The sequence below is a fragment of the Mustela putorius genome, unplaced genomic scaffold, assembly GCF_011764305.1.
Source record: "Mustela putorius furo isolate JIRA1106 unplaced genomic scaffold, ASM1176430v1.1 tig00000224_pilon_pilon_pilon, whole genome shotgun sequence".
NCBI lineage: Eukaryota > Metazoa > Chordata > Mammalia > Carnivora > Mustelidae > Mustela > Mustela putorius.
Window position 1 is genome coordinate 16730385 of NW_025421321.1, and position 25763 is coordinate 16756147.

Consider the following 25763-nt stretch of genomic DNA (forward strand, 5'->3'; position numbering starts at 1 on the left):
GAAAGTATTTCCTAACAATAGGGCTGCAGAAAAAATATACAAGGTAACTGATGTAAGCTGGAGAGTCTTTGGATCAAGGATGCCAAAGGTTTGGATGAGGCATACTCTCATGAGTTATGTTTTCACTTGTGCTAGATTTACTTCAGATTTCTTCCAAAAACCCAAATAATAAAACAAGAACTCTCCTCTCCTCCAACTTCCCTGGCTTCCACTCCATTTTGTTGATTCACCACTTCCATTTATTTGCTTTCCCACTATCAGAATCCCTTGAATATGAACAATTAAACCTGACATTTCCTTGGGGAAATTTTTCCTGGGTTTTGCTTTCCTCCTTTAAGGGATGTGTGTGTGTGTGTGTGTGAGAGAGAGAGAGAGAGAGAGAGAGAGATTCTAATTCTTTATTTCCCCAGTGAATAATGTACACTTGATTTCTCCAAGTATTGAATGAACTCAAGAAGTTAAGCCTTCTAAAGACAATCTGCTCCATGAATAGACAATTTAATAGGTATATTCAGGAAATACCATGAGCTCCAAGTCCTCTAATTTTCAGGCTGCTGTGGGATCTGCACCTGCAGTTTCTTCCCATAAGGGTATCAGCTATGGGGACCAGAATCCAAAAGGCTTCCAGATATCATCCCAGACAAGGCGGCTAGGTTCCTTCTGGGACCTGTTCCTGCAATCCAGAACCAAAGAGTGAGGGGGAGGTGAGTTTAGGTTTTCATCCTTGATGAAGAAGTGTGTACTTAGAAATATGGTTTCTGTGGGGAAATTGAGTCTGGAGAAATGTGGAGGATTTGTTAAGTTCTTTTCTCCAACAGGAGTTTAAGTTCCTTTGGCTGGATTGGTGGGTTTTAATGTTTAGGTTAGGGAATAGGGTGGTGTCCATTCTGGCAGAAGGGAACAAACTTCTGTAAGGAGAATACACAATATCCATAAGAGAGATTTGTTTCTAAAACCCTCCCTAAATTGCAAGCGAGTTAAAAGATATATATTCCCACCTTTAAACTTCAGACTCCCAGATCTCTGCAGGGTCCTCATCGAATGTGGATTACATTACTGGTAAAAACATCCCAGGAAGAGTCCAAGGTGACGTCTCCCGGTTAGGAGAGAGTCCAGAGCTGACAGGCAGACTTTCTTGTTTTGTTGCTCCTGGCTCGCCCACTTTTCCCCTGGAAGGGATGCTGATAGGAATGGGCAGCTTCTGCCTCTTCCAGGACCGCCTTTGAGACTCCAGAGTCTCACCTGACTTTCCCAGAGAGAGAGAGAGAGAGAGAGAGGAAGGCAACAGACTCCTTCCGCCATCCGCAGAGGAGGGTCCTGGGGCCAGAGCGCTGGGGCGAGAGTGAGACCAGAGCTGTTGCCCAGAACCCGGAGGGAGCGAGGAGGAGACGCTTTGCCAGACAGAGGCGCGTCGCAGAGAACTCAAACTTTAGCGGGTAAGGATTGTAGGGGCTCTTGCGCTGGGAGTTCTTGGGGGCTCTGGGAGATGTACTGAGTCTCTGATTCCATCCAGACAAGAGGTGGATTTAAAATTCCCGGCTGGGCCGTGGGGTTGGCGAAGCACTAGTGCGGTAGTGGCGCTGTCCGCAGCCCCCGGTGCTGAAACGGGCCGCGTCTCCGCGAGTTAAAGCGGCAGAGGAAAGGGCCCGCTCAGGGCATCTGTTCCCATCCCCGGCACACCCCGCCCCCTCCAGGCCAGATCACAGGACAAAGCCCCCCCTGTGCAGTCCACCGCACCCCTTATACTCACGTCCGGCAACCGCACTGGGCCAAGCCGGGCTGAGCCGTCGGAGCCGGAGGCAGAAAGAGTTGGACTGGCTCCCACTGGGGACAGGTAGGGGGTCTGGGAATGGCACCAAATCGGGAATACCTCCTTAAGACAACCTGTAATCCAGAGGCCGGGCCCCACGCCTCCAACACGGCTTGTCCTGGAAGAGGCTCTTTGGCCGCTGCCTCATTTCTGTGGTTTCAGGTCAGGGATTTGCAGAGTCTCCTCGAGTCCACACTGCATGTGGGGAAGTTGTGTCTGTGGTTTGGAAGCAGCAGGAGCTAGGGAGATCAGTGGACCAGGATTGAGGGACTGCCTCTGCAAGACCCTACTCAGCGTTGGGGATCCAGAGACAGGTGGGCTGAGGAGGAGGTAAAGAGTTCAAATTATTTAGGGAAGTGAGAATCACAATTTTCTTTCTTCCTTTTCTTCTTTTTTTAAATGATAAAAATCATAATCTGCGATCTTGGCCACTCCGGGCCTCTGGGCTTAGTGCTTAGGTATTAAGGAGAAGGGCAGCAGGCCCTCTGATCCTTTGCAATCCCCTAACCAGATAATCATACGGGCTTTCTGTCCAAGTCCTCAGGTTTTTCTCTCCCCACTCACTATTCCCAAGGGAGCTGGGCTAGCCTTTCCTCACACTCTGGCTGTCCTGGGGATTCCCGCAATCCTCAATAAGAGCTGGAGCTGGATGACTAGGGAGATAGAGGGCTGTTTCATTTTTCTCCCTTTGTAATTCCTCAATTCACGACTGCCCTACTTTATGCTGTTGCTGAGATTTTATACTTTGTCATTCTAAAGTGGGTATCTCCAGCTAGACAAGAACTGTGGCTGGGGATAAAGGGAGGGAAGAGCAGAAAGGACCTGAAGTCCTCCGTCCATGGGCCAGGTGCCTCCAACAAGCACTTTGCTTGCTTAAGACTCCCAATGTGAGTTCTGCAACCTCTTGCCTGGAAACCAGAGAGCCTGACAGTGGACATTCCTCACCAAATTTTCCAAAGGGGAAATGGGTTGATATGGTCCTTTGTACCCCAAACTACAGGGCAGTGGTGCTCCCACCTGGGTTTGGGCTCTTTCCCCTACTGGGCTGTCCAGACCCCTACTTTTTTCTAAGGACCATCCACCAGTACCACTTTCCTCCCCCGCCTTCCACACAACACACACACACACACACACACACACACACACACACATACTTTCCTTCATAATACCCAGTAATAATATAATCATCTGGGAACAAAGTCACATACTCCCTCAGTGAGAAATCATTGGAAAGGGCAGTGAAAAGTTGGACAAAGAGAGGGGAGGTGACTACTATGGCTGTGTCCTCCATACCAGGTCTTGTATGCCAAAGTCTTGGATTCTTGAAAATTCTGCCAGGCTAGGGAACCCAGCTGGGATTACACTGAGCTGGTGGGAGCTCCTTTGGTAGGAGTGGGGGTAGGGAAGACACAAACTGCCCTTACTTCCCATGAATGCCCAAGCACATGCTCTTTTCCTCTTCAGCCTCTGTTCAGCTATAAATGAGGTTCCTGCTGGGCGCAGGATGCGAGGAGAAGCTGAATGTTCGCTCTGTGGGTAACTGACTGGTCAGAGCAAGATCTCAATCTCTTTAGCGGGGACTTTGGCCAGGACTGCGTGTGCCCCTTGTCTTTGGTGTACCAGTTTTTATGCCTTTTCTGTCCTCATTCACTATCTGCCAGAGGTTGCTGCGTCTGGGTAATAATGGGGTTGCCATGGTGACCAATCTCTCGTCGCCATGGTACCCAGGAGGTAAACAGTTGGAAGCTGCAGAGGCTCTTCCCTAGCTCCCCCAGATTGTGCACAGGCTTTGGATTTCCTGGGGGATTTGGGGAGGGATGGCAATGACGGGGCTCTGTGAACAGCAACCTCCCAACACACACACCCTGCCTAGAAACCTGTTGACCTGAAACCTTCTCTAATCCTTGCCAACCACTGTGCCCTCCAGGCTCAGATGGGTCAAGCTTTTGTTTTCCACCCCCAGTTGCATACACTGAGGTAAAGGGGTAAATACTTTTTCCTCTGACCCAATTAATATTAGTTGCACACTAACTATTTCTAAGTACAAATCACAAGGCTAAGTCCAGTGGGAGACAGAATTAATTAAACAAATGCAGTCCATGCTCTCTAAACCTCACAATGTTACGTGAGAGACAAGCCTTTATATTTCTTGTCAGATGAGCTCTGCTCTGCGCTGAAATAGAGGTAATGATAGTGCTCTGAGAGTAAACAGAGATGGGAATGACTGACTCCAAGAGGAGGTCATACTCTAGTTGAAACTTGAAGGATGATAGGAATTTCAGCTGGAGAGAAAGAGGATAAATCTCCCTCTCCCTGTGTGGAGTGGTCAGAAGAGGATAGATCATACTCTGGTAACATATAGACTTGGAACCTCTCCCTGTGTGGAGTGGTCAGGAGAGGATAGATCATACTCTGGTAACATATAGACTTGGAACCTCTTAGGGACCAACCCATCCATCTCTTCTGCAACATGATGCATCATGGGAGGAGTCCACTGGCCAGAGCCTGTTTTTCAGCCCTCACCTGGCCTGGAAGCGAGACTGAGAAATACAAGAAGTCCAACGTGAGATTTGGTGTGTCTGTCAAGAGAAGGGACAAGAAAGTTTGCATCAGCATGAGTAATTTTGTTTGAATGGAGCTTAGGCCGATGTGATCCGGATTGTGAAAAGTCTTGAATGTCAGGCTAAGACTGCATGCTGGAGAAAATACATAACCTCTGAAAGTTTCTGAGTGCCATGATTCAAACTACCTTTTAGAAAGACCCTGGTGTTAGTGCAGAAGATTCATTCATTCATTCATTCCACACTCCCTGAGCACCTCCTAAGTGCCACACCTTGGATGCATTAAAGAGGTGAGACTATGGACTCTGCAAAACAATCTGAGGGGTTTGAAGTGGTGGGGGGTGTGAGGTTGAGGGAACCAGGTGGCGGGTATTAGCACATGGATTGCATGGAGCACTGGGTGTGGTGCAAAAACAAGGAATACTGTTATGCTGAAAAAAAAAAGAGAGAGAGAGAGAAAAGAGAGAGAGAAAAAAAGAGGCGAGGCAATTATTTTAAAAATACTGGAGAGGGAGGCCAGGACCCCTGCCCTCACTCCTTTTCTGAATTAATGAATAAACGATAGAAGGGGAAAGAAGGGACAGATAGTTGGCAAGAGAACTAAGAGAACTTGGGGATTTGGGATCTGGGGAAGTGAGGGAGAAGAAGGAGCAGAGGCTCATCCTTGGTGATCTGTTGGCTTGGGTGTTCATGGTGTTAACCAAGACAGGGCTCCAGGGAGGAAGAGCCTATTTGGGAGTAGTTGAGGTGCTGCCATTCTGGATAGTTTTGTACCAATGATGCCCTATGCTGTATCCTCATACATTGCACCCTGGACGTCATCTAGTCCCCATACTCTTTGGTTGCCCTTCTCTGCAGGACATCACACATTCCCTTTTGCATTATAACAATGCAGTGTAGGGGTTAAACTCAAACAGGGTTTTGTTCCCTAGTTTTGCCATGGGGTGACTTTTAACAAGTTATTCAACCACTCTGAGTCTCAGTTTCTTCATGTGTAAATTGGAAGTAATAGTTATAATGCCTGCTTCAATGGATTGTTAGGATGAGTAAGTGAAATCATTGGAGTGAATTCATGAGCACAGCACCTGACGCACCAAGTGCTCAAAGTCAGATATGAACATCTTTTTACTTTTCATAATGACAGTGCATGACTTTTGTAATCACATCCCCAAAATTAAAAAAAAAAAAAAAAAAAAGAACACTTTACCTCTGTGCCTGCAGCTAGGCTAGATGAAACACTTCCTTGGCTTGGGGAAGGAAGCCTGGCCTTGTTGGTCCCGTGTGTGTGTGTGTGTGTGTGTGTGTGTGTGTGTGTGTTGGGGGGTGGGGGGAAAAGATGAGGAGAGCATCTATAGGGCTAGCTAGCTACAGAGATCTGGGTTCTCTGACTCTAGCAACATCTGGAAAGCAATTTCATCCTCTTGGAATCTCAACCTGAGCAGCTGAATCTTATTACAAAGCAGTCACTTAGAAATTGAGTACACTTAGAACAGAGGAAACCAGAGTCCCATTAATTCTGAGTCATCTCCGAGGAAGACTAAGACACTTTCTAGGCATGAGACAGGTCTCTGTCTGGTGGTTGAGTAACATAATTGATAATCTAGTTACACTTTCAGTGCATTCTCTTTCACCCCAAACCTCTTCCTGTTCTTGGGAACAATGTTAATTTTTTCTCAGACAGGAATTGAAAAGCTGCTGCTGGCATACCCAAATTTCTCTTTGCTTGTGTTACAAAAATGCAGAGTTCAGAAGAGAGAGAACTCTACCTCACAGCCATTCAAAGTTTCCTTGGGAAACCAGACATAACAACTCTAACTTGGACTTCTCTCTGTCTTGGTGTGGGAACATTTCTGTGTTTGCTTATCCACCACTTCACAGAAAAGGGAGAACATGAATTCTGACCTCCATTTCCCATCACCTCAAAGCTCAATCTGAGCACAACTGGACACACCCTCATGGTCTAAGACCTGAGCTGCCCTTTTGGACTTTTAATGGGCAGATGGAGGCAGCTTTGAATACCTACTAGTCCCAGAAGTTGACCTTGTTTCTTGAAAGACAGGGGATTGACTTTGCGGGCTCTACAAAGAAATTGCCTGCGATAGTGCTGGCTGTGTGAAATGTGTCTTGGTTTGCTCAACTATAAAATAAGGATAATAACTTACCTCATAGGGTTATTATGAGGATTAAATGAGTTCTGACTTGTGAAAAGCTATAGAGCAGGGCCTGGCATAGTGCAAGCCCTCCAAAATGAGATCAATATCATTATTAATGTGATATTTTGACATTTCTCCCCTTTAGTACACTTATATTTTGTGAGTTTCTTGTAGCAGATACATCTAGTTTTGCATTTTAAAAGAAGTTTTGGTGGGAATGCAAGCTGGTATAGCCACTCTGGAAAACAGTATGGAGGTTCCTCAAGAAGGTAAAAATTGAGCTACCCTATGACTCAGCAATTGCACTACTAAGTATTTGCCCCAAAGATATAAATGTAGTGAAAAGAAGGGGAAACTGCACCCCAATGTTTATAGCTGCAATGTCCACAATAGCCAAACTATGGAAAGAACCTAGATGTCCATGCATAGATGAATGGGTAAAGAAGATGTGGTCCATATTTACAATGGAATATTATTCATCCACCAAAAAGGATGAACACTTACCATTTGCATCGACATAATACCCATAATATTATTCTGAGCAAAATAAGTCAATCAGAGAAAGATAATTATTATATGGTTTCACTCATATGTGGAATTAAAGAAACAAAATAGAAGATCATAGGGGAAGGGAGGGATAACTGAATGGGAATAAATCAGAGAGGAAGACAAACCACGAGAGACTCTTAACTTCAGGGAATAAAACAAGGGTTGCTGAAGGGAAAGTGAGTGGGAGGATGTGGTAATTGGATGATGGGCATTAAGGAGGGCACATGATGTGATGAGCACTGGGTGTTAAATGCAACTGATAAGTTATTAAACTCTACATCTGAAATTGATAATGTACTATATGTTGGCTAACTGAATTTAAATTAAAAAATAAATACAACTGGTGCAACCTCTCTGGAAAACAGCATGGAGGTTCCTCAAAATGTTGAAAATAGAACTGCCCTATGACCCAGCAATTGCACTATTGGGCATTTACCCTAAAGATACAAACGTAGTGATCCAAAGGGGCACGTGTACTCGAATGTTTATAGCAGCAATGTCCACAATAGCCAAACTATGGAAAGAACCTAGATGTCCATCAACAGATGAATGGATCAAGAAGATGTGGTATATATACACAATGGAATACTATGCAGCCATCAAAAGAAATGAAATCTTGCCATTTGCGACAACATGGATGGAACTAGAGCGTATCATGCTTAGCGAAATAAGTCAAGTGGAGAAAGACAACTATCATATGATCTCCCTGATATGAGGAAGTGGTGATGCAACATGGGGGCTTAAGTGGGTACAAGAAGAATAAATGAAAGAAGATGGGATTGGGAGGGAGACAAACCATAAGTGACTCTTAATCTCACAAAACAAACTGAGGGTTGTTGGGGGGAGGGGGGTTGGGAGAAGGGGGTGGTATTATGGACATTGGGGAGGGTATGTGTTTTGGTGAGTGCTGTGAAGTGTGTAAACCTGGTGATTCACAGACCTGTACCCCTGGGGATAAAAATATATGTTTATAAAAAATTAAAAATTATATTAAAAAAAAAATACATAGGGGCGCCTGGATGGCTCAGTGGGTTAGGGCCTCTGCCTTCAGCTTGGGTCGTGGTCCCTAGGTCCTGGGATCCAGCCCCCCATCAAGCCCCGCGTCAGGCTCTCTGCTCAGCCGGAAGCCTGCTTCCCTTCCTCCTCTCTCTCTGCCTGCCTTTCTGCCTATTTGTGATCTCTATCTGTCAAATAAATAAATAAATCTTCAATAAATAAATAAATAAATAAATGAAGCTTTTATAGCAGATTTAACATGACTTCCATAGATATAATTCATATGTCATAAAAGTCATCCATTTAAAGTCACCATTTCAACCCTTTTTAGTGATATTCACAGTTGTGCCATCATCACCACAACATAATTTTAAAACTTTCAATACCACTACAAGAAACCCTGTAGGTACTAGCAGTCACTCTTTGCTGGCCACCCCCACTTGAACACTTTCCCCAAGCAACCACTAATCTATTTTCTCTCTCAAAGGATTTGCCTATTCTAGACATTTTATATAAATGGAATCATGTAACATGTGGCTTTTTGCATCTTACTTCTTCCACTTAGCATAATGTTTTCAAGGTTCATCCATGTTGTAACACAAGTCAGTAGTTTCTTCATTTTCATTGTCAAATAACATTTCACTATGTAGATATCCCAGTTTTGTTTATTCAGTTCTCAGCTGATGGACATTTAGGTTGTTTCCACTTTTTGGCCATTACAGATAATACTGCTATGAATACTCATGTACAAGTTGTTAGGTAGATGTATGTTTTCATTTCTCTTATGTATATGCTGAAAAGCAAAACTGCTGGGTCATGTGACAATTATGTTTAGCATTTTGAAGAACTGCCCAACTGTCTTTCAACATGGCAGCCTCATTTGCATTCCTATCTGTAGTGTGTGGAGTTTCCAGTTTTTCCATATCCTTGCCAACGCTTGTTACTATCTGTATTTGTATTACAGCCTTTGTAGTTGGTATGCAGTGGCATGTCATCATGATTTTGATTTGCATTTCTCCATGACTAAATGTGTTTATATTCATATGCTTATTAACTATATATCTTCTTCAAAGACAGGGTCTACTCAAATCGTCTCCCCACTATTTAATTGAGTTGTCTTTTCTTTATTAAGTTGTAACCATTCTTTATATATTCTGAATACAAGACCCTTACCAATATATGATCTTAAAATATTTTCTCCCACTCCGTTGGTGCCTTTTTACTTTATTGATGGTATTGTTGATGTATTTCTTGATGATTTTTTTTTTTATTTTGATGAAGTGACCTTTATTTTTCTCTTTTAGTTTATGTTTTTGGTGTCATATCTAAGAAACCATTGCCTAACCCAAAGCCATAAAGATTTACTCCTGTGTTTTCTTCTAGGAATTCTATAGTTTTAGCACTTTCATGTAAGTCTATGACCCAGTTTGAGTTCCTGTTTGTATATGGTGTATAATACTTTATGAGGATATCAGTTTTCTTAGTAACATTTGTTGAGAAGACTATTCTTTCTTCCATTAAAGTATCTTGTTATCCTTGTCAAAAATCAGTTGATCTTAAGGGTGGGGGTTTATTTCTGGGCTCTTAATTCTATTCCATTAATCTCTATATTTAACCTTATGCCAGTACCATACCATCCTGATTACTGGAAGTTTGTAATAAGATCTTGAAATCAGAATGTGAGAGTTCTCCAACTTTGTTTTTGTTTTTCAAGATTTCAGGATTGTTTGGGCTATTTGGGTTTTGGCTATTTGGGGTTCCTTGAATTTCCATGTAAATTAGGATCATCTTGTCAATTTCTGCAAAAATTCCAGCAGGGATTTTGATAAGGATTGTATTGAATCTGTAGATAATTTTAGGAGTATTGCCATATTAATAATATTAATCTTCCAATCTATGAACAAGAAATATCTCATTTGTTTATATCTTCAATTTATTTCAACTATGTCTTATAGTTTCCAGTATACAAATCTTCAGTTTCCTTGGTTAAATTTCCTAGGTGTTTAATTCTCTTTTGCTGCTATTAAAAATGGGATTGTTTTCTTAATTTTGCTTTCCTATAATACAATTGGTTTCTGTAAGCTGATCTTGTATCCTGCCACACCACTAAACTCATTTATTAGTTCTAATAGTTTTTTAGTGGATTCCTTTCCTATATCCTTAAATCATGTCATCTGCAAAGAGAGATAGTTTTACTTTTTCTATCCAATCTGGATGCTTTGTTTTTCTTGTCTAATTGCCCTGGTTGGCTGTACAATGTTGCATGGAGGTCATAAGAGTGAATACTGTTGTCTTGTTCCTGATCTTAGGGGAAAGTATTCAGTCTTTCACCATCAAGTATGATATTAACTGTGGTTTTGTCATAGGTCCCTTTATCAGTTTAAAGAATTTCTATTCTTATTTTGTTGATTGTTTTTATTCTGAACACATGTTGGATTTTGTCATATGATTTTCTTATGTCTATTGCATTCATCATATGGCTTTTGTCACTTGATTAATATGGTGTATTATATTGATTGATTTTGGATATTAAATCAAGTTTGCGTTCTTGGGAAGGATCTATACATTATAATGTAATTTTCAAAGTGCCCTCTCACATAAGTTCTGATACTCAAATTCTTGGTTTTTTATTTTACTTATTTACTTGAAAGAAAGAGAGGGAAAGAAAGAGAGAACAAGTCGGGGAGAGGGGCAGAGGGAGAAGGAGAAGCAGACTCTGCACTGAGCAGGGAGCCCAGCGGGGCTGGAGCCCAATGTAGGGCTCAATCCCAGGACCCTGAGACCATGACCTGAGCCAAAGGCAGACACTTAATCAACTGAGCCACCCAGGCACCCCTCAAGTTGTTTTTATTTATATTGTACCATGCTCCGAGAATTTTAACATTATATAGCTTTTTCCTTTCTGTTTTTGAAGCTCTGGAATATTTTTATTTCTTCCAATAGGATCAAATTCACACGTAAACTATGAGAGGACTGTCAGGCACAATATTTGCATTCTACAGTTTTGTTCCATCATGAAACTTTTTAAATGGAAGGACCTTTAATAATCAACTGAGCCTTGGTTTTTAGCTCTGTTTCACAGAGTTCCCTAAGGCATTCTGAGCACTTTTAAGATTTTTTAATGTATTTTTTCCCAAATTTTAATATACCAAACACCATGGTCAAAATTAACTTATGTCCCAGCAATTTTTTTTTAATTGAAGTATAGTTGATACACAATGTTACATTAGTTTCAGGTATACAGCTTAGTGATTTGACAACTATGCATTTTGCTATGCTCACCACAAGTGTAATACCATCTCTCACCATACTACACTATTACAGTACTATTGACTATATTCCCTGTGCTTTACCTTTTATCCTCATGATTACTCATTCCATAACTGAAAGCCTATATCTCCCACTCCCCTTCACCTATTTTGCTCCCCACCACAACCATCAGTTTTTCTCTGTATTTATGGATTTATTTCCTTTTTTAAAAATTTGTTTTTGATTCCACATATAAGTGAAATCATATGATATTTGTCTCTCTCTGTCTTATTTCATTTAGCATAATTCCCTGTAGGTCCATCCATGTTGTCACAAATGGCAAGATCTTTCTTTTTTTTTTTTATGGCTAAGTATCTATTGATGGACACTTAGGTTATTTTTGTTATCTTAGCCATTGTAAATAATGCTGCAATGAACATGGGGTGCACATATATTTTTGAATTAGTATTCCACTTTAGGGAGGAGGTAAATACCCACTAATTATCTTTATAAACTTCTAAAGAAATAAATACAATATTGAATATTGCAGTCAATAATGAGTACGTTATTGAAATGTATTCAAATAATTTAAATAAAATACTAAAAGTAAGTGTTTTATTCCTTGGGTTTCTGTGGAAGATTCATTTGCAATAAGTCTGTGTCCACCCCTGGATGAAAAAACCAAAATGCTAGGTTACCTGCCCAAATTGGAGGCTGAGCTAAGAAGAGAATCCAGCCTTTCTTTCTCTCAGTACAGTGCCCTTTGCCACCTATATGTCTTTCCAATGCCATTTGTCTCAAACAAAAGATATTTTACTAGTGTCTTCCCTCTATATAAGCCTAAAGGTGCTTGAAAACACACAGCCTTCAGCATTGCCTATAGTAATGTCTGTTCTATTCCTTGTGTTTGTTCTGTGTGCTGGTTCACAGCTCTCAGAGTGATTAAGTGGCTTAACATTGGATAGCTTCCTTTTATCCTGCCGTTTCCAGATGGGATAGGGGAAGAAGGGAAAGGCAATTTGAAGCATGCTTTAGAAAAAGTTCCAAGGCATATACACCATGTAGGAGTTGTTGACTTATCTTTGGAGTTTAGTTTGACAAAGCAAGGCTGGCCAACCTCACATTTACTGAGAGTTTGCTGAGTGCTTTTGCCCAAAGTGGTGCTGAGAAAGTTGAGCTGTAGAGAACAGAAATGGATGAAACTTGTCTCAGAAATCTTTCTGAGAAGATTGTAGACCCCAAGTGGTAAAAGTGACCTGTCTCAGCTGGAAAAAATAAAGACCTGCGCCCAGGGTGCCTGTCTGTCAGACTGTAGGGATCTCCTCTGACTGGGATTTCAGTTTTTTTGGCATAACTTTGTGTCTAAACTTGGTGCCTCACTAATGGGACCTGCCAGCCTCTGGCTGCTTAGGAGTCATAACCAAAGGCAATGATAATTCAGAACGTCCTCCAGTGGGTCAGAAGAGTATGCATCTAGGACTCTTGGCACCTCTTTATTGTCTCAGCTACATTTAGGGTTTGGAAAATGATAATGTTTCAAATGACACAAATTGAACCAGGACTGTTTTTCACATTTAAGCCATAATAAAAAAGGACAAAGCACGATATACTCTTTTAGTATAAAGAGCTAGTCATCATAAGTAGGGACCAATATATATTTTTTTTATCAGAAGGACATTTTAATTTAGAAGAAAGAGCTTTACATGTTTTGACCTCCTTTGTTGCTTACTTGCTCTCTCCCTTATAAAGTTCTGACGTTTTTAAGTAAGATAAGAACCTTTGTTGTGACTCGTTCATGGAGCATTGTGAGAATCAAATGAGTTAATACACATTTGAAGTTATTACAACAGTACCAGGCAGAGAGTAAATGTTCAGTAAATACACTGTTATTATTAGTGTCATCATTGCAATTACTCACCTGTTCCTCCTCCATTTATGCCACCAGGCATAGAATAAATTCTATTACACACCATGTGTATATATGCTTGTGTTTAGGAGGATATTTTTTAAATAAGAGGAAACAGTTCTTGCCTTTTTTGGAGTTAATAAAGGAGTGAGAAAAGGATAAGAAAAACGAGAGTGCAGGTAAGCTGTGTTAGATTCCTGGCCTTCTTAGGTGTCCAAGCCAAGAATGGTGAAGGAAGTTAAAGATATGCAGCAGAGTACAGAAGCCACAATCATAAACAATGAATCTTGGAACACTTAAAGCTTAAAGAAAAAAGAAGCCACAATCAAATCCTTAAAGGTGCACAGCACAGTGGTTAACACATGGTAAATGTTGAATAATGTCAAATAAATTGTGTGATCGCCACTCACCCAAGAAGCCTCCTCTGACTTCTGTGGTCCTCGAGGTAAAATTGGTACCTCCCCCTTATTGCTCCCTACCATGCCTCTACCTCGATTGCAGCACCTTTTTATGCTTCCCAGTCCCCATTTCCATTCCTGTTTCCCTCCACAGTTTTGTGCTTTCAAAGACGGAAGCTTACCTTCTTCATCTTCATAATCTTCGGGGCCAGGCATGATGCCTGGGGCATGGAAGAGTTGATAAGTGTGTTTGGGGTGAGGGGTGGAGGAAGAAAACATTCGGGATTTAGTAACGCTGTAAAGAAAATGGGAATTGTCTGAAATGATGTGTTGTTAGTTCCCCCGTCAAGCCCTGAAAATAAAGACTCACATTCAATTGGGACATGTTCACAAACCACTCTTAGACTCACGCCTAGGCTCCACTTCAAGGTCACCCTGGTAGTTGACAGGATACATCTTCTTCCTGTGCTTGAAAATTAAAATTATATATATGCATTTCTAATCTCCTACGGTAGGTGTGATAAACAAAACAAACCACCTTGTGGACTTCAGGGTCAGACCGACGCAAGCCTGCAAAACCAGCTTCACTATTACCTCTTGGGGCTCCTGAGGCTTAACGAGTAATGGATATGCAAGTGCCTCACACTCCTGAGGCCCTGGCTGGATGGCAGGTTTCATTCTCAATAGCCGCCTCAGGATCAATGACTGGATTTTCATGATCTCATTTGTGAGCTGTCCCAGAGTTTGTCTGGGCTAGGAAATGTGAAAATTCACAGGGCAGTTGGGGAATCACTTAGGATGTCAGGACTTAAAAACTGGTAAATACGAGGAAAGAATTGTTTATTCTGCCTTTCCTGTATGAACAGTAGCACTGAAGAGCCAAATAATAAGTAAAATATTCTTTAAGATTATGTCAGCTAGGGTGCCTGGGTGGCTCAGTGGGTTAAAGCCTTTGCCTTCAGCTCAGGCCATGATCCCAGAGTCCTGGGATCAAGTCCAGCATCGGGCTCTCTGCTTAGCAGGGAGCCTGCTCCCTCCTCTCTCTATGCCTGCCTCTCTGCCTACTTGTGATCTCTGTCAAATAAATACATAAAATCTTTAAATAAATAAATAAATAAAGACTCTGTCAGCTAATTAGTAGAGAAGAAATGATAGAATATCACCAATTCGCAACTTGTAATGAAATGATAAGTGCAGGCAATGAGCTAGGACCCCGGTCCTAGGAGCTCTAGGGCAGTGCACACTGATTTCCTTCTCAGGTAAACAGATCTGGGAAGAGGCCCAGGCAAGCCCTAGAACCAATCCAGAGGCTCCTGAGCACAGAATTTGGGAATCTTGGGCACCCAGAGCATGGACTAGAGCAGGGGGCCAGATTGTGGGTAGGCAAGTTCCCTTGGCCTCTTGTTCTGTGGCTGGAAGAGAGTCAAAGTAGAGTCCTTTAAAGCCTGGGGTCCCAGGGAGGGACCCTTCCTGCTCAGGCCAAAAGGCAATGCTACTTTGCCACACATTAGCTTTACATTATCAGGTTCTGGAGTCAGACAGAAATTTGTCAATCCTGGCTCAGGCTATAAGCAATATTATAGAAATTACATACTGCTCAGTTTCTTCACTTGTAAAAGGGTCAGAAAAGGGGAGACTATTTAAAGTTAAAGGAGCAGTATTACATGAGCACCTACCCTAATTCTGGCATATATACAGTAGCCCTCCATAGGAGGCAGGTCTGTGAGGGCCCAGAAGTGCTGCCTCCATACAATAGCATCTGACACCAGGGTTTGTACAGATGAGAGGGGCTGAAGGAAGGGACACAGGCTGGAGACAGTGAACCATCTCTGCCTCAACTTTCCTGGAAATGTACAAAAAGAATAATTTGATAGATTTTCTGCAGAGTCCCAAAGCTTTTTTAAGACTTGCTCTAGATCCCACTGGACTATAATCTCCTTGAGGACAGAGATGGATATTCTCTGTAAAACCTTAGCTCTTTGCATATTATCTGACACATAGTAAGTGCTCAATAAAAAAAGCACTGGGTGAATGACTTCAAACTGGCCTAATTGCCTATAAGGAAAGACATTTATTTCCTATGTTGGCTCAAAGGTTTCCATAGACATCTCAAACTCGAATCATTCTGTTTCTCAAACCTGCTTCTTCCCTTATTTCCCTGCCTCAGTGTGCAGAACCATCAATGCCCCAGACCAGCAGTCATGCAACGTGCTCAGCACCTCCCTCCTCATCACCATTTATACCTTATTAATTACCATTTCCCAGTTTTTAAATTTGTCTTATTCATTACCACAAATCTAGTTCAGGCAACTGTTCTCTCCCTTGAGATACTGCAGCATCTAGCTGCTCACCTCACCTCAACTCATGCCCCTGAATATGTCCTTCTCCGTGCAGCCAGAGGGACCTTTACACATCTGGCCACTTCCCTACTGGGCTGGACTCAGGGTAAGGCCCAAGCTCCTTAATGGTCTACAGGACTCTCTGGTCCCCATCATCTGCCCAACCAGAGTATAAGAGCCTGGAGAACAGTCTTTATCTTATATTTGTTTGTAGCTCCTGCAATCAGCCAGAAACTCACTGTTACATAAATGAGTAAAGTTTTTGAACATTTTTTTCATGTATCTGTTAGCTATTTGTATTTCTTCTTTGGAGAAGTGTCTTTTCATGTCTTCTGCCCATTTTTTTGACTCGATTATTTGTTTTTTGGGGTGCTGAGTTTGAGAAGTTCTTTATAGATCTTGGATACCAGCCCTTTATCTGTAATGTCATTCACAAATATCTTCTCCAATTCCACGGTTGCCTCTTAGTTTTGTTGACTGTTTCCTTTGCTGTGCAGAAGCTTTTTATCTTGATGAAGTCCCAAAAGTTCATTTTTGGTTTTGCCTTCCTTCCCTTTAGAGACATGTCTTGGAAGAAGTGGCTGTGGCTGATGTCAAAGAGGTTACTGCCTATGTTCTCCTCTAGGATTTTGATGGATTCCTGTCTCACATTGAGGTCTTTCATCCATTTCGAGTTCATCTTTGTGTATGGTGATAGAGAATGGTCAAGTTTCATTCTTCTGTATATAGCTGTCCAATTTTTCCAGCACCATTTATTGCAGAGACTGTCTTTTTTCCATCGGATATTTTTTCCTGCTTTGTCCAAGATTAGTTGAACATAGAGTTGAGGGTCCATATCTGGCCTCTCTATTCTGTCCCACTGATCTATGTGTCCGTTTTTGTGCCAGTACCATGCTGTCTTGATGATCACAGCTTTGTAATACAGCTTGGTATCAGGCAATATAAAGCCCACAGCATTTTCTTTTTCAACATTTCCTTGGCAATTCAGAGTCAGTTCCATACAAATTGTAGGATTGTTTTTTCTAGCTCTTGGAGAAATGCCATTCATATTTTGATCAAGGTGGCATTGAAAGTATCAAAACCACATTGAAATACCACCTTACACCCGTTAGAATAGAAAAAATTAACAAAACAGGAAACAACAAATGTTGGAGAGCATTTGGAGAAAGGGAAACCCTCTTACACTGTTGGTGGGAATGCAAGCTGGTACAGCCATTTTGGAAAACAGTGTGGAGATTCCTCAAAAAGTTAAAAATAGAGCCACCCTATGACACAGTAATTGCACTACTGGGTATTTACTCCAAAGATATAGAAAGAAGGGGCACATGCACCCCAAAGTTCATAACAGCAATGTCCACAATAGCCAAACTGTGGATGGAGCCAAGATGCCTTCAACAGACAAATGGATAAAGAAGATATGGCCCATATACACAATGGAATATGACTCAGCCATTAGAAATGATGAATACCCACCATTTGTACTGACATAGATGCAACTGGAAGAGGTTATGCTGAGTGAAATAAGCCAAGCAGAGAAAGACAATTATCAAATGGTTTCACTTACATGTGGAACATAAGGAATAACATGGAGGACATTAGGAGAAAGAAGGGAAAAATGGAAGGGGGGTGTTAATCAGAGAGGAAGACAAACCATGAGAGACTATATACTCCAGGAAACAAACTAAGGGTTTTAGAGGGGAGAGCCTGGTTATGGATATTAAGGAGGGCCTGTATTGCATGGAGCACTAGGTGTTACATGCAAATAATGAATCATGGAACTCTACATCAAAAACTAATGAAATACTGTATGGTGACTAATACAATAAAAACATAAAAATAAATGAGTAGGGTTTTTAAAATCAAAATAATTTTTGATCTATTGAGAAAAGTATAAAACTTAAGCCATGGACTTAAATTATCAAACATCAAAGATGAACCAAGACTGATGAGCCAACAACTTCCCTTGAGTAAACTCATGCTGTGTTGACCATGGTGAGCAGGGACGACATCTATGGTTTGGTGCAATATTCTAGGCTCCTTGCACTCTCCTTCCTTTGGATATGGAACTAATTTAGTCTTGGAGTGAGTCACTGGACTATTTCTAGAAATCACCATCTTTCTCTAGAGTGGTCTTTACTGACATTTGACATACTTAAGCCATGTGACTGCTACAGAGAGCCTGTGTTTGTCTGTTCAAGAGAAACTGTCCTCAGGGATTCATCTTCTGCCTGGAAGGTTTTGATCAAGGATAAGGGAACTGGCCAATCTTTGTGTTCCTCACACCAGCACTATGTTTAAATCAGCTTTCTTTTCTCATCAGTCATAGGGGCGCTTTCCAATGTTTGCTGAAGGGAGAGTACTCACGGTCTGATTTCTAGCACTAGGATCATGCCATCAACTGGTTTTACCTATTTATTTGCTTGAACAAGATGCTTAACATCTCTAAATCTCAATTTAGTCATCTGTAAGTGCGGATAAAAATTGTAAATACCCGATGAGCTTATTATGAGGATTAAATGAGAAGAAGTGTGTTTTGAGTATAACATCACATTGTAAAGGTTTTATGAATGTCAAATATTGTTTGTTTGTTTTTATGCTTTGTTTTTGAAATGAGATTTGGGGAAGCTACTAAAACGTGCAAAATTATGAAATAAAAATAAACCAGTGAGAAAACCAGAGTCAAGGGGAACATCACATCATTCCATAGAATCATGAGGATTTTAGTTTTCTTATATCAGATACCAACTTGGCCAATCATTCATTCACTGGCTGGATAAGCATTTAACTTTGACCAGCTCTTTGGCATGGCAGCATACAAAAAGGAGTGAAAGACCTTGCTTTTGCTTTAGGCTGTGAAGAAGAGCCCAAAGGTACCCAACTAAAACACAGTGTAGCTGGAACTATGGGAGAAATGGAAGAGTATATGTATGCCAGGGCTTGTCCTGGGAAATAGCCCTTACCTACAATGAGCTGGGTTTGTAGCTCATTCCCTGCCCTGATGTGATCTGCTGTGTATTCATGTTTCAGTAACCACCTGAACGTGACTAAGCAAGAAGATGGCCAAGATTAACACCCAATTCTCCCACCCTGCGGTAAGGACCATGGACAGAGATCTCAACCATGTTGAAAATGGCCTCAGCAGGTAAGATGGGCTTTCCATTGCATGCCCACAAAATGAGTTGTTCCCATAGCTGATCTAGACTGTGGGGTAAAGAATGCCTTAGCCTGTAGCAAACAGCAGGTTGAAGGGTGCGGGCTATTCACAGTGCTCCTTCTGACTTCACTTACTTCATCTCACCTAAGCCTCACAACCCATTGAAGTAGTTTTTATTCTCATTTTAGAGAGGTAGAAAATGAGGCTCAAAAGATTATGTAACTTCTAAAAGGTAATAAACTGAAGATTCAAATGGAGCAAATTAACTTTTATTATAAAAACTTCTCCAAACTGGCATACTTTCCCATATATACTTCAGACATTTATTGGACTCTGTGCACCAGTCATTGTCCTGGGCACTAGGGATGAGTACAAATCAGATGCCCTGTCCCTCGCCTTCAGTGGAAGGGCAGTATTCATGCTATGCTTATGGTCTGCAGGGAGTGGGATGTGCCTTACCAGTAAAGCCATTAGCCCCATCAATGACATCCCCACACAGGCAGCCATAAGGAAATCTTGGCCTTAAGTTCTACTTCTAGCCCTCTTCATGGCTTACTAGTAGACTGGGGAAAACCCACATAATTTTTCCATTCCTCAGTTTCTTCAACTGCAAAATGGAGCAGCATCTTTTCCAAGCTCCTGGCACAAGGGTGAGGAAGTGGGAGTGTACCTATTTGGTGCAAATGGACTTACATTTTTATGTTTCTTAAATTCTCAATGAGTTGATTGAATTGAACCATGAGAAACTTTATTTCCAAAATTTGTGTTATTGTTGTCCTATATATATAACACTTAAAACTTCTCCCTCCCATGAAAACTTCTCCCTCCCATGAGAACTGCATATTATCCAATGACCATAAACTGCAAAGACAGTCCATCAGTATTCACATCCTTGGTGCTGGGCCTTCATCCACCATTTCTCCTCTGTTACTAATGTATATCACTTCTTTCAGATGCACATTTGGTTTTTTCTGTGTAGATTCTTGGTCCTACTCCTTAGTAACTCTGCTCATGAGTGATGGATAATAATTTCCAAAGAGATTGAGTCCCTGTCACTACGAATTCATGTAGTCCTAGAACCCCACCTTTGGGGATTCCGGCAAAGGGAGGAATGTCTCAGAGCATCCCAATAGCGATTAATTGCCTCCAACCATTTTAACATAGTGTTGGAGCCCCAGGGATTTTTTATATGACTCAGAGCCATCAGAAGTTCTCATTCTGGATAAGGAAGATGTGGTCCATATACACTATGGAGTATTATGCCTCCATCAGAAAGGATGAATACCCAACTTTTGTAGCAACATGGATGGGACTGGAAGAGATTATGCTGAGTGAAATAAGTCAAGCAGAGAGAGTCAATTATCATATGGTTTCACTTATTTGTGGAGCATAACAAATAACATGGAAGACATGGGGAGATAGAGAGGAGAAGGGAGTTGAGGGAAACTGGAAGGGGAGGTGAACCATGAGAGACTATGGACTCTGAAAAACAACCTGAGGGTTTTGAAGGACCAGGGGGTGGGAGATTGGGGGAGCCAGGTGGTGGGTATTAAGGAGTGCACGCATTGCATGGAGCACTGGGTGTGGTGCAAAAACAATGAATACTGTTACAGTGAAAAGAAATTTAAAAAAAAAATTAGATTTTAAAAAAAGTTCTCATTCTGCTCAAATTTCTCCTTCCTAACTGGCCTACTGTCAATACCAGTGTCTCACCACTGGAGACTTACTCCTTTAGGTTAAGTCATTGCCCCTAATTTAAAAGAAAAAAAAGAACACTCTTAGGACAGATATCTGCTATTAAAACTTTGGTATGCATGAATAGCTTCTTTTTCACATCTGTGCTAATTAACCTCTTGGGGCTGGGTGTTCAAAGATGACTGGAGTGGAGGGGAGAACAGGTCCAAGCATGGGGCACAGCAGTAAAGTGAAGCTCCTTGGGCAGCACTGGGTTCCTGGGACCTTGGGCCCAATGGGAGAAGGACAGAAACCATTAAGGTCAAGAAGAATTTGAAGCAGAATGGACCTCTCCCCCATTGCTCCCTTTGTCTTGTGGGGGACATCATCAGATCATCTCATGGACCTTCTAGGTTCCCTGGGGCTGAGAACAACAGGGTCTCCATCTGGCTTTTATGGTTAGATACTCAAGAATAAGCAGGCCCAGTTAACGGGCTGGGGCTCCTGCCCAGAATACCAGCTTGACCCGACACTGCCATGGTCCACCTCTGCCTGATTTGTCCTGGCTCTGCCTCAACTAGCGGCCTACAAGCCCAGCTGGAGGCATGGGCTGTTCAGGAGAGCTCAATGTGTCTCCTGGAAGATGAGCCTTTGCAAAATAAATTGCTAGCTCGATTTAAGCCACATGGACCCCAGCGATGGGCCTCTGGGGGCTCATGCTGGGTTTGTGCACACTCAGAGGCTGGGTCAGCCACACAGTCAGGGGCTCTGAATTGATGTCCTTTAAAAATGCTGTTTACCATCTTCATGGGTGTGGGAAAAGTCCTTCATTCTCCCTCCTATCTCCCATTCTGCGACCCGTGTGATGACTTAACAGGCTCAGGGTCAGGCTAGCTGAGTTTGAATATTGGCTCTGCAACTGACCAGCTCTGAAAAGTGGTGCAACTTCTCCGGACTGCACTTTCCTCACCTGCTTAGTGGACTAGTACTGACCTCTCAGGGCTGTAGTGAGGTTAGAACAGGTCAGTGCTCTCAGCACAGTCCCTCCTGTGTAAAAAATGTTCAGTCAGTGCTGTCAGTCTTGGAAATGAGTCCCCCTCCTGTGGGCCTTCTCTGGTATTCCAAGCTGGAAGCCCTCTTCTCCTCTGACCTCAGACAGCTCCAGCTGTCCTGACATCTGGATCTGGCCATTTCCTGCCTGTGACCAAGTCATGCTTCCTCAGGCTAACCACTAGTCTGGTCTCACTGAGCCTCACTTGGGGCCTTGCCCAACCACTCCTGTGGTAAAAGCTTGTTGACAGATTAATACAGAATCGCATGGAGACAGTATGGAGATTTTAAAAGGAGAGAGAAAAATAACGCTTCCTTCATGAGGCAGATGTTTGCTTTATCTCATGGAGGCAGGACTGAGTTAACAGATGGAAGTTTCTAGAATGGGTTCCTTGGCATTACCAAGGATTGAGCATGTGTTCTCAGGCTGGAGGTGGAACAGCCTTGGGCCAGAGGCTGGGTCCAGGCCCCTCCTCTGCTTCCCAGCAGCCTATCGTCTGTCTAAACACAGACTAGTTTTTCCTGTAAGAGTCATTTGAACAGGGACTCTGGCATGTAAACATAAAAATTTTAAAGTTTCAAATCACTATTTTAGGGGAGGAAATGGTGTTTGAACAAACTATAGATCCTTGCTTTAAAATTCAAACTGTTTTAGGAGCACCTGGCTGGCTCAGTTGGTAGAACGCATGATTCTTGACCTCAGGGTCATGAGTTCGAGCCCCATGTTGGGTGTAGAGATTACTTAAAGAAATAAACTTTTAAAAAATAATTTTAAAGAATCAAATCCTTTTAGAAAGCTTTTGGGAGATTTAATTGTGTTTTTCCTTAAATACTAATCATTCTGTGTTCTCAATGATATCAAGAAACTGTACTGGGAACCTGTATGTCACTGTGACCCTTTGCCCAATGCCCCCAGGAGGGAGGAGCTATTATGGCCCCATTCCCTGAAACATCCTTGTCCCCAAATCTTTCACCAAACTGGAGAGCCAGGTTTCTGTTTCTCCTTTTTTAAATTATTAGGATCACTTTCCTAGAGACAAACCATAAGGAAGGATGAAAATGTTTCATTTGAACAACAAAGTCAAAACACTGAAAATACCAGAAATAAAAATGTCTTGAATTTTCCTTTTCTATTTAGATCTGTTCAGTTGAGTTGATTATTTAAGAGAAGTCTGGCATATTTGAAAAGATAATGCAGTAGGGAAATACTTCAGAATCTGCAACAGAGAATTACCATGAGGACCAAGGGTACCTCAAATCTCAAATCTATCTCCTGGTGTAGCTATTTTAGGCGAGCTTTGGGGCATAGGGGTTTGTGTCCTACCGAAGAGAAGCCTTTTTTGTGCTGCTCTCTGAGCAGAGCCCAAAGCAATTATCACCAAAGAACACCATTTTCAGGCTGCTTCCCCAGGACCGAAGACAAAAATGCACTCACTTCAATTCCCTGGTCACAAGTGGCCAATGGCAGTGCATGTGGGTCATTGCAGTTCCTCAGGGCTGGAGAGGAGGAAAAGAAAAACAAAGTATCATCTTCACCAGGTGCTCCACCAAGTACAAAAGCTGATAACATGCGGTAGCTCTGATGAGCATCCCCATCTTCTCCCAGTGACAAGGGAAACATTTACCTCACAGACAGGACATTCCTCTTTGTAAGAAAACTTAGAAGATGAACATCACAAGTTGAAAATTACCTTTTCTTTCAAAACAGTCCCATCATTGTGTTTTGCTGGCGGCTCTTGTTCTCACTAATCGCCAACTTCCCAGAGATACCTTCCTGCGAGGTCATCATCGCCGTCATTGCTGCCTACAGTCGACATCCGCAAATGGGAGGGTAGTTTCTGGACTGTCCTGGGACAAGGCCCCATCAAGTCCCTTGCCCGAGACCCTTTCACCAGCTCTGGCAGGATGGGGCCTGGCCCCCGGCTTCTCCTGCTTCTGTATATCTCTGGGAGGTTCTGGATCCCCCATTCATCCATTGGTTGCCTTTTTCTCAGTACCTGTGTGTCCTCAGGGACTCAAAGTGTCACCTCAGACATCTGGCTATTCTCTCTTCTCATCTCCTCTTCCATCTGCTTGGTAAAATCAGTTTCTCTGAGGAATAACTAAGTGGATTGGCTATTTAAATAACCCCATGCTTTGAACGAGGGTGGAGACTCAGGAGCTATAAGACATCAGAGAATTTCAAGCATCAAAAAACAAGTGGGAGGGCACCTGGGTGGCTCAGTGGGTTAAGCCGCTGCCTTCAGTTCGGGTCATGATCCCGGGGTCCTGGAATCGAGTCCCACATGGGGCTCTCTGTTCAGCGGGGGCCCTGCTTCCCTCTCTCTCTCTCTCTGCCTGCCTCTCTGTCTACTTGTGATCTCTGTCTGTCAAATAAACAAATAAAATCTAAAAAAAAAAAAAAAACACAAAAAAACAAGTGGGGAGACATGTCAAGAAGAAAAGACCCCTTTGGGTCCCTTGAACTTACTTTCTAGAAGGCTTTCCCTACTCTTCATGGTGAAATGTGCCTTTTCTGGACTTGGCTGTTTGAACAATACTTAAGTCGATACAAAATCACCAATTTTTCATTTAGTTCCTTTTTGAAGACTACGAAACGAGGGTAAGTGAGCTGCCCACAGAACACCTAGCTAACAGGCCTCCCAGCTCCCCACTCTGCCACCACCCTTCAAGCAAGTGTCCTAGATCCAGCCCCCACATGGGAGCCCTCACTGCTGCCAAGAACAGGCCTGGTTTGGAATCTGGGGTGGGTTTTGCTCTCCTCACATCCTCATCAGCTCTGATGTCATTGATTCCTTTGCTACTAATGCAAATAAATCTGTTTTCAGGATGTGCCCTCATGTAATTAACAGAAAGCAGGCTGGGCAGAAATGCTGGGCCGACTCCTTGGTGCCTAGAGCTCTCTGAGGAGCTGCTGGTGGGGACAGAACACCTTCACCCTTGGGATTGCCTCCAGATTTTCCAGGCACACATACAGGGACAGAGCTGCAGCCCAAGCTGTCGGTTGCTGTACACCTAACCCCACCATGTGGCAGCTGCTAGGGAGGGACTAGAGATATGGACTCACTCACTCATCCCACTCTCCCTCCACCAGGGACTGCCCCGGGTGCCTTGGAATGTGCATTTCACCTTTGTAGTATGCAGATTATTAGAAGGGCAAGGGGATCAGAACTTCCTAACTAGAGCAAGACCTCTGGCAGGGTTTCCCATGTGTCTAAGGACAAAAAAATATGAGTGGTATTTTAGGGATAGAGAGAGAGAATTCAATTAGACGGTTTTGAAAATAAAGAGCCATGCCCACATTGTATAACCTGGTGGACCAGAGCCATGTCTCTAGTGGTATGCCACAGGGCTCAGTCCTGCTTTAATTGGTGCCATATGTGAAAATACAGAGAGTAGCTTCATAAGAGTGGATGAAAGCAGGCTTTGACATAGGATGGAATGATATTCAAACCTTGGCTTTGCTACTTGACCATATGATCTTGGGGAAGTTATTTAACCTAACCTCTCAGAACCTGAGTTTTCTCTCTTATTGGGTGGTTATGTGGATTAAATGGTAAGATCTATGTGTCTGGCATACAGTAAACAGTCAATAAGTGGCCTATGGTTTGTGTATTGCATGTGAACGAGATAAGTTGGGAGAAAAGGCTACATGGAGCCCAAGGGTCCCAAAATATCAAGTGGCTCAGATCAATGGAACTGTTCAGAACTTACTTCCAACAAATCAATTGTACATGCACAAGATAGGACCTTCTGGCTTAGCAGCAGCCCATATTATGGGATTTTGGGTTTTGGCTGATGGTAGTTGCCCATGGGGACACCAAAAGCACACAAACTCACAAACCTGCAATGACCTCTGGCTTGGGGTCCAGTAACAGCACAATGGGCTTTGTCTCCATGCCCAGCCAGGCAGGAATGCAGGAA

At 42.6% G+C, this 25763-nt stretch overlaps 1 protein-coding gene and 1 long non-coding RNA gene across 5 annotated transcripts in view; one reads left to right on the plus strand and one right to left on the minus strand.

Moving 5' to 3' along the window:
* Positions 1–397: 397 nt before the first annotated feature.
* Positions 398–3476, minus strand: LOC101680671. 3 transcript variants are annotated; one of them, XR_006606083.1, is made up of 4 exons: positions 3235–3476; positions 1871–2129; positions 999–1246; positions 398–673 (listed from the first exon to the last, which is right to left on the minus strand). It is a non-coding gene; the product is annotated as an uncharacterized LOC101680671 (long non-coding RNA). The 3 variants fall into 3 exon arrangements; XR_001179468.2 differs by having other exon boundaries at positions 1751–2129; XR_199439.2 differs by lacking the exon at positions 3235–3476 and adding an exon at positions 3104–3228 and having other exon boundaries at positions 1751–2129.
* Positions 3477–18989: 15513 nt separating this feature from the next.
* CNGA3 (cyclic nucleotide gated channel subunit alpha 3) overlaps positions 18990–25763 on the plus strand; it is a 29556-nt gene continuing 22782 nt past the window's right edge. For both annotated transcript variants that reach the window (XM_004752902.3, XM_045077774.1), the window contains exon 1: positions 18990–19103. In XM_004752902.3, coding sequence (XP_004752959.1) covers positions 19018–19103 — 86 coding nt within the window. In that variant the 5' untranslated portion in view covers positions 18990–19017. The remainder of the gene's footprint in view (positions 19104–25763) is intronic.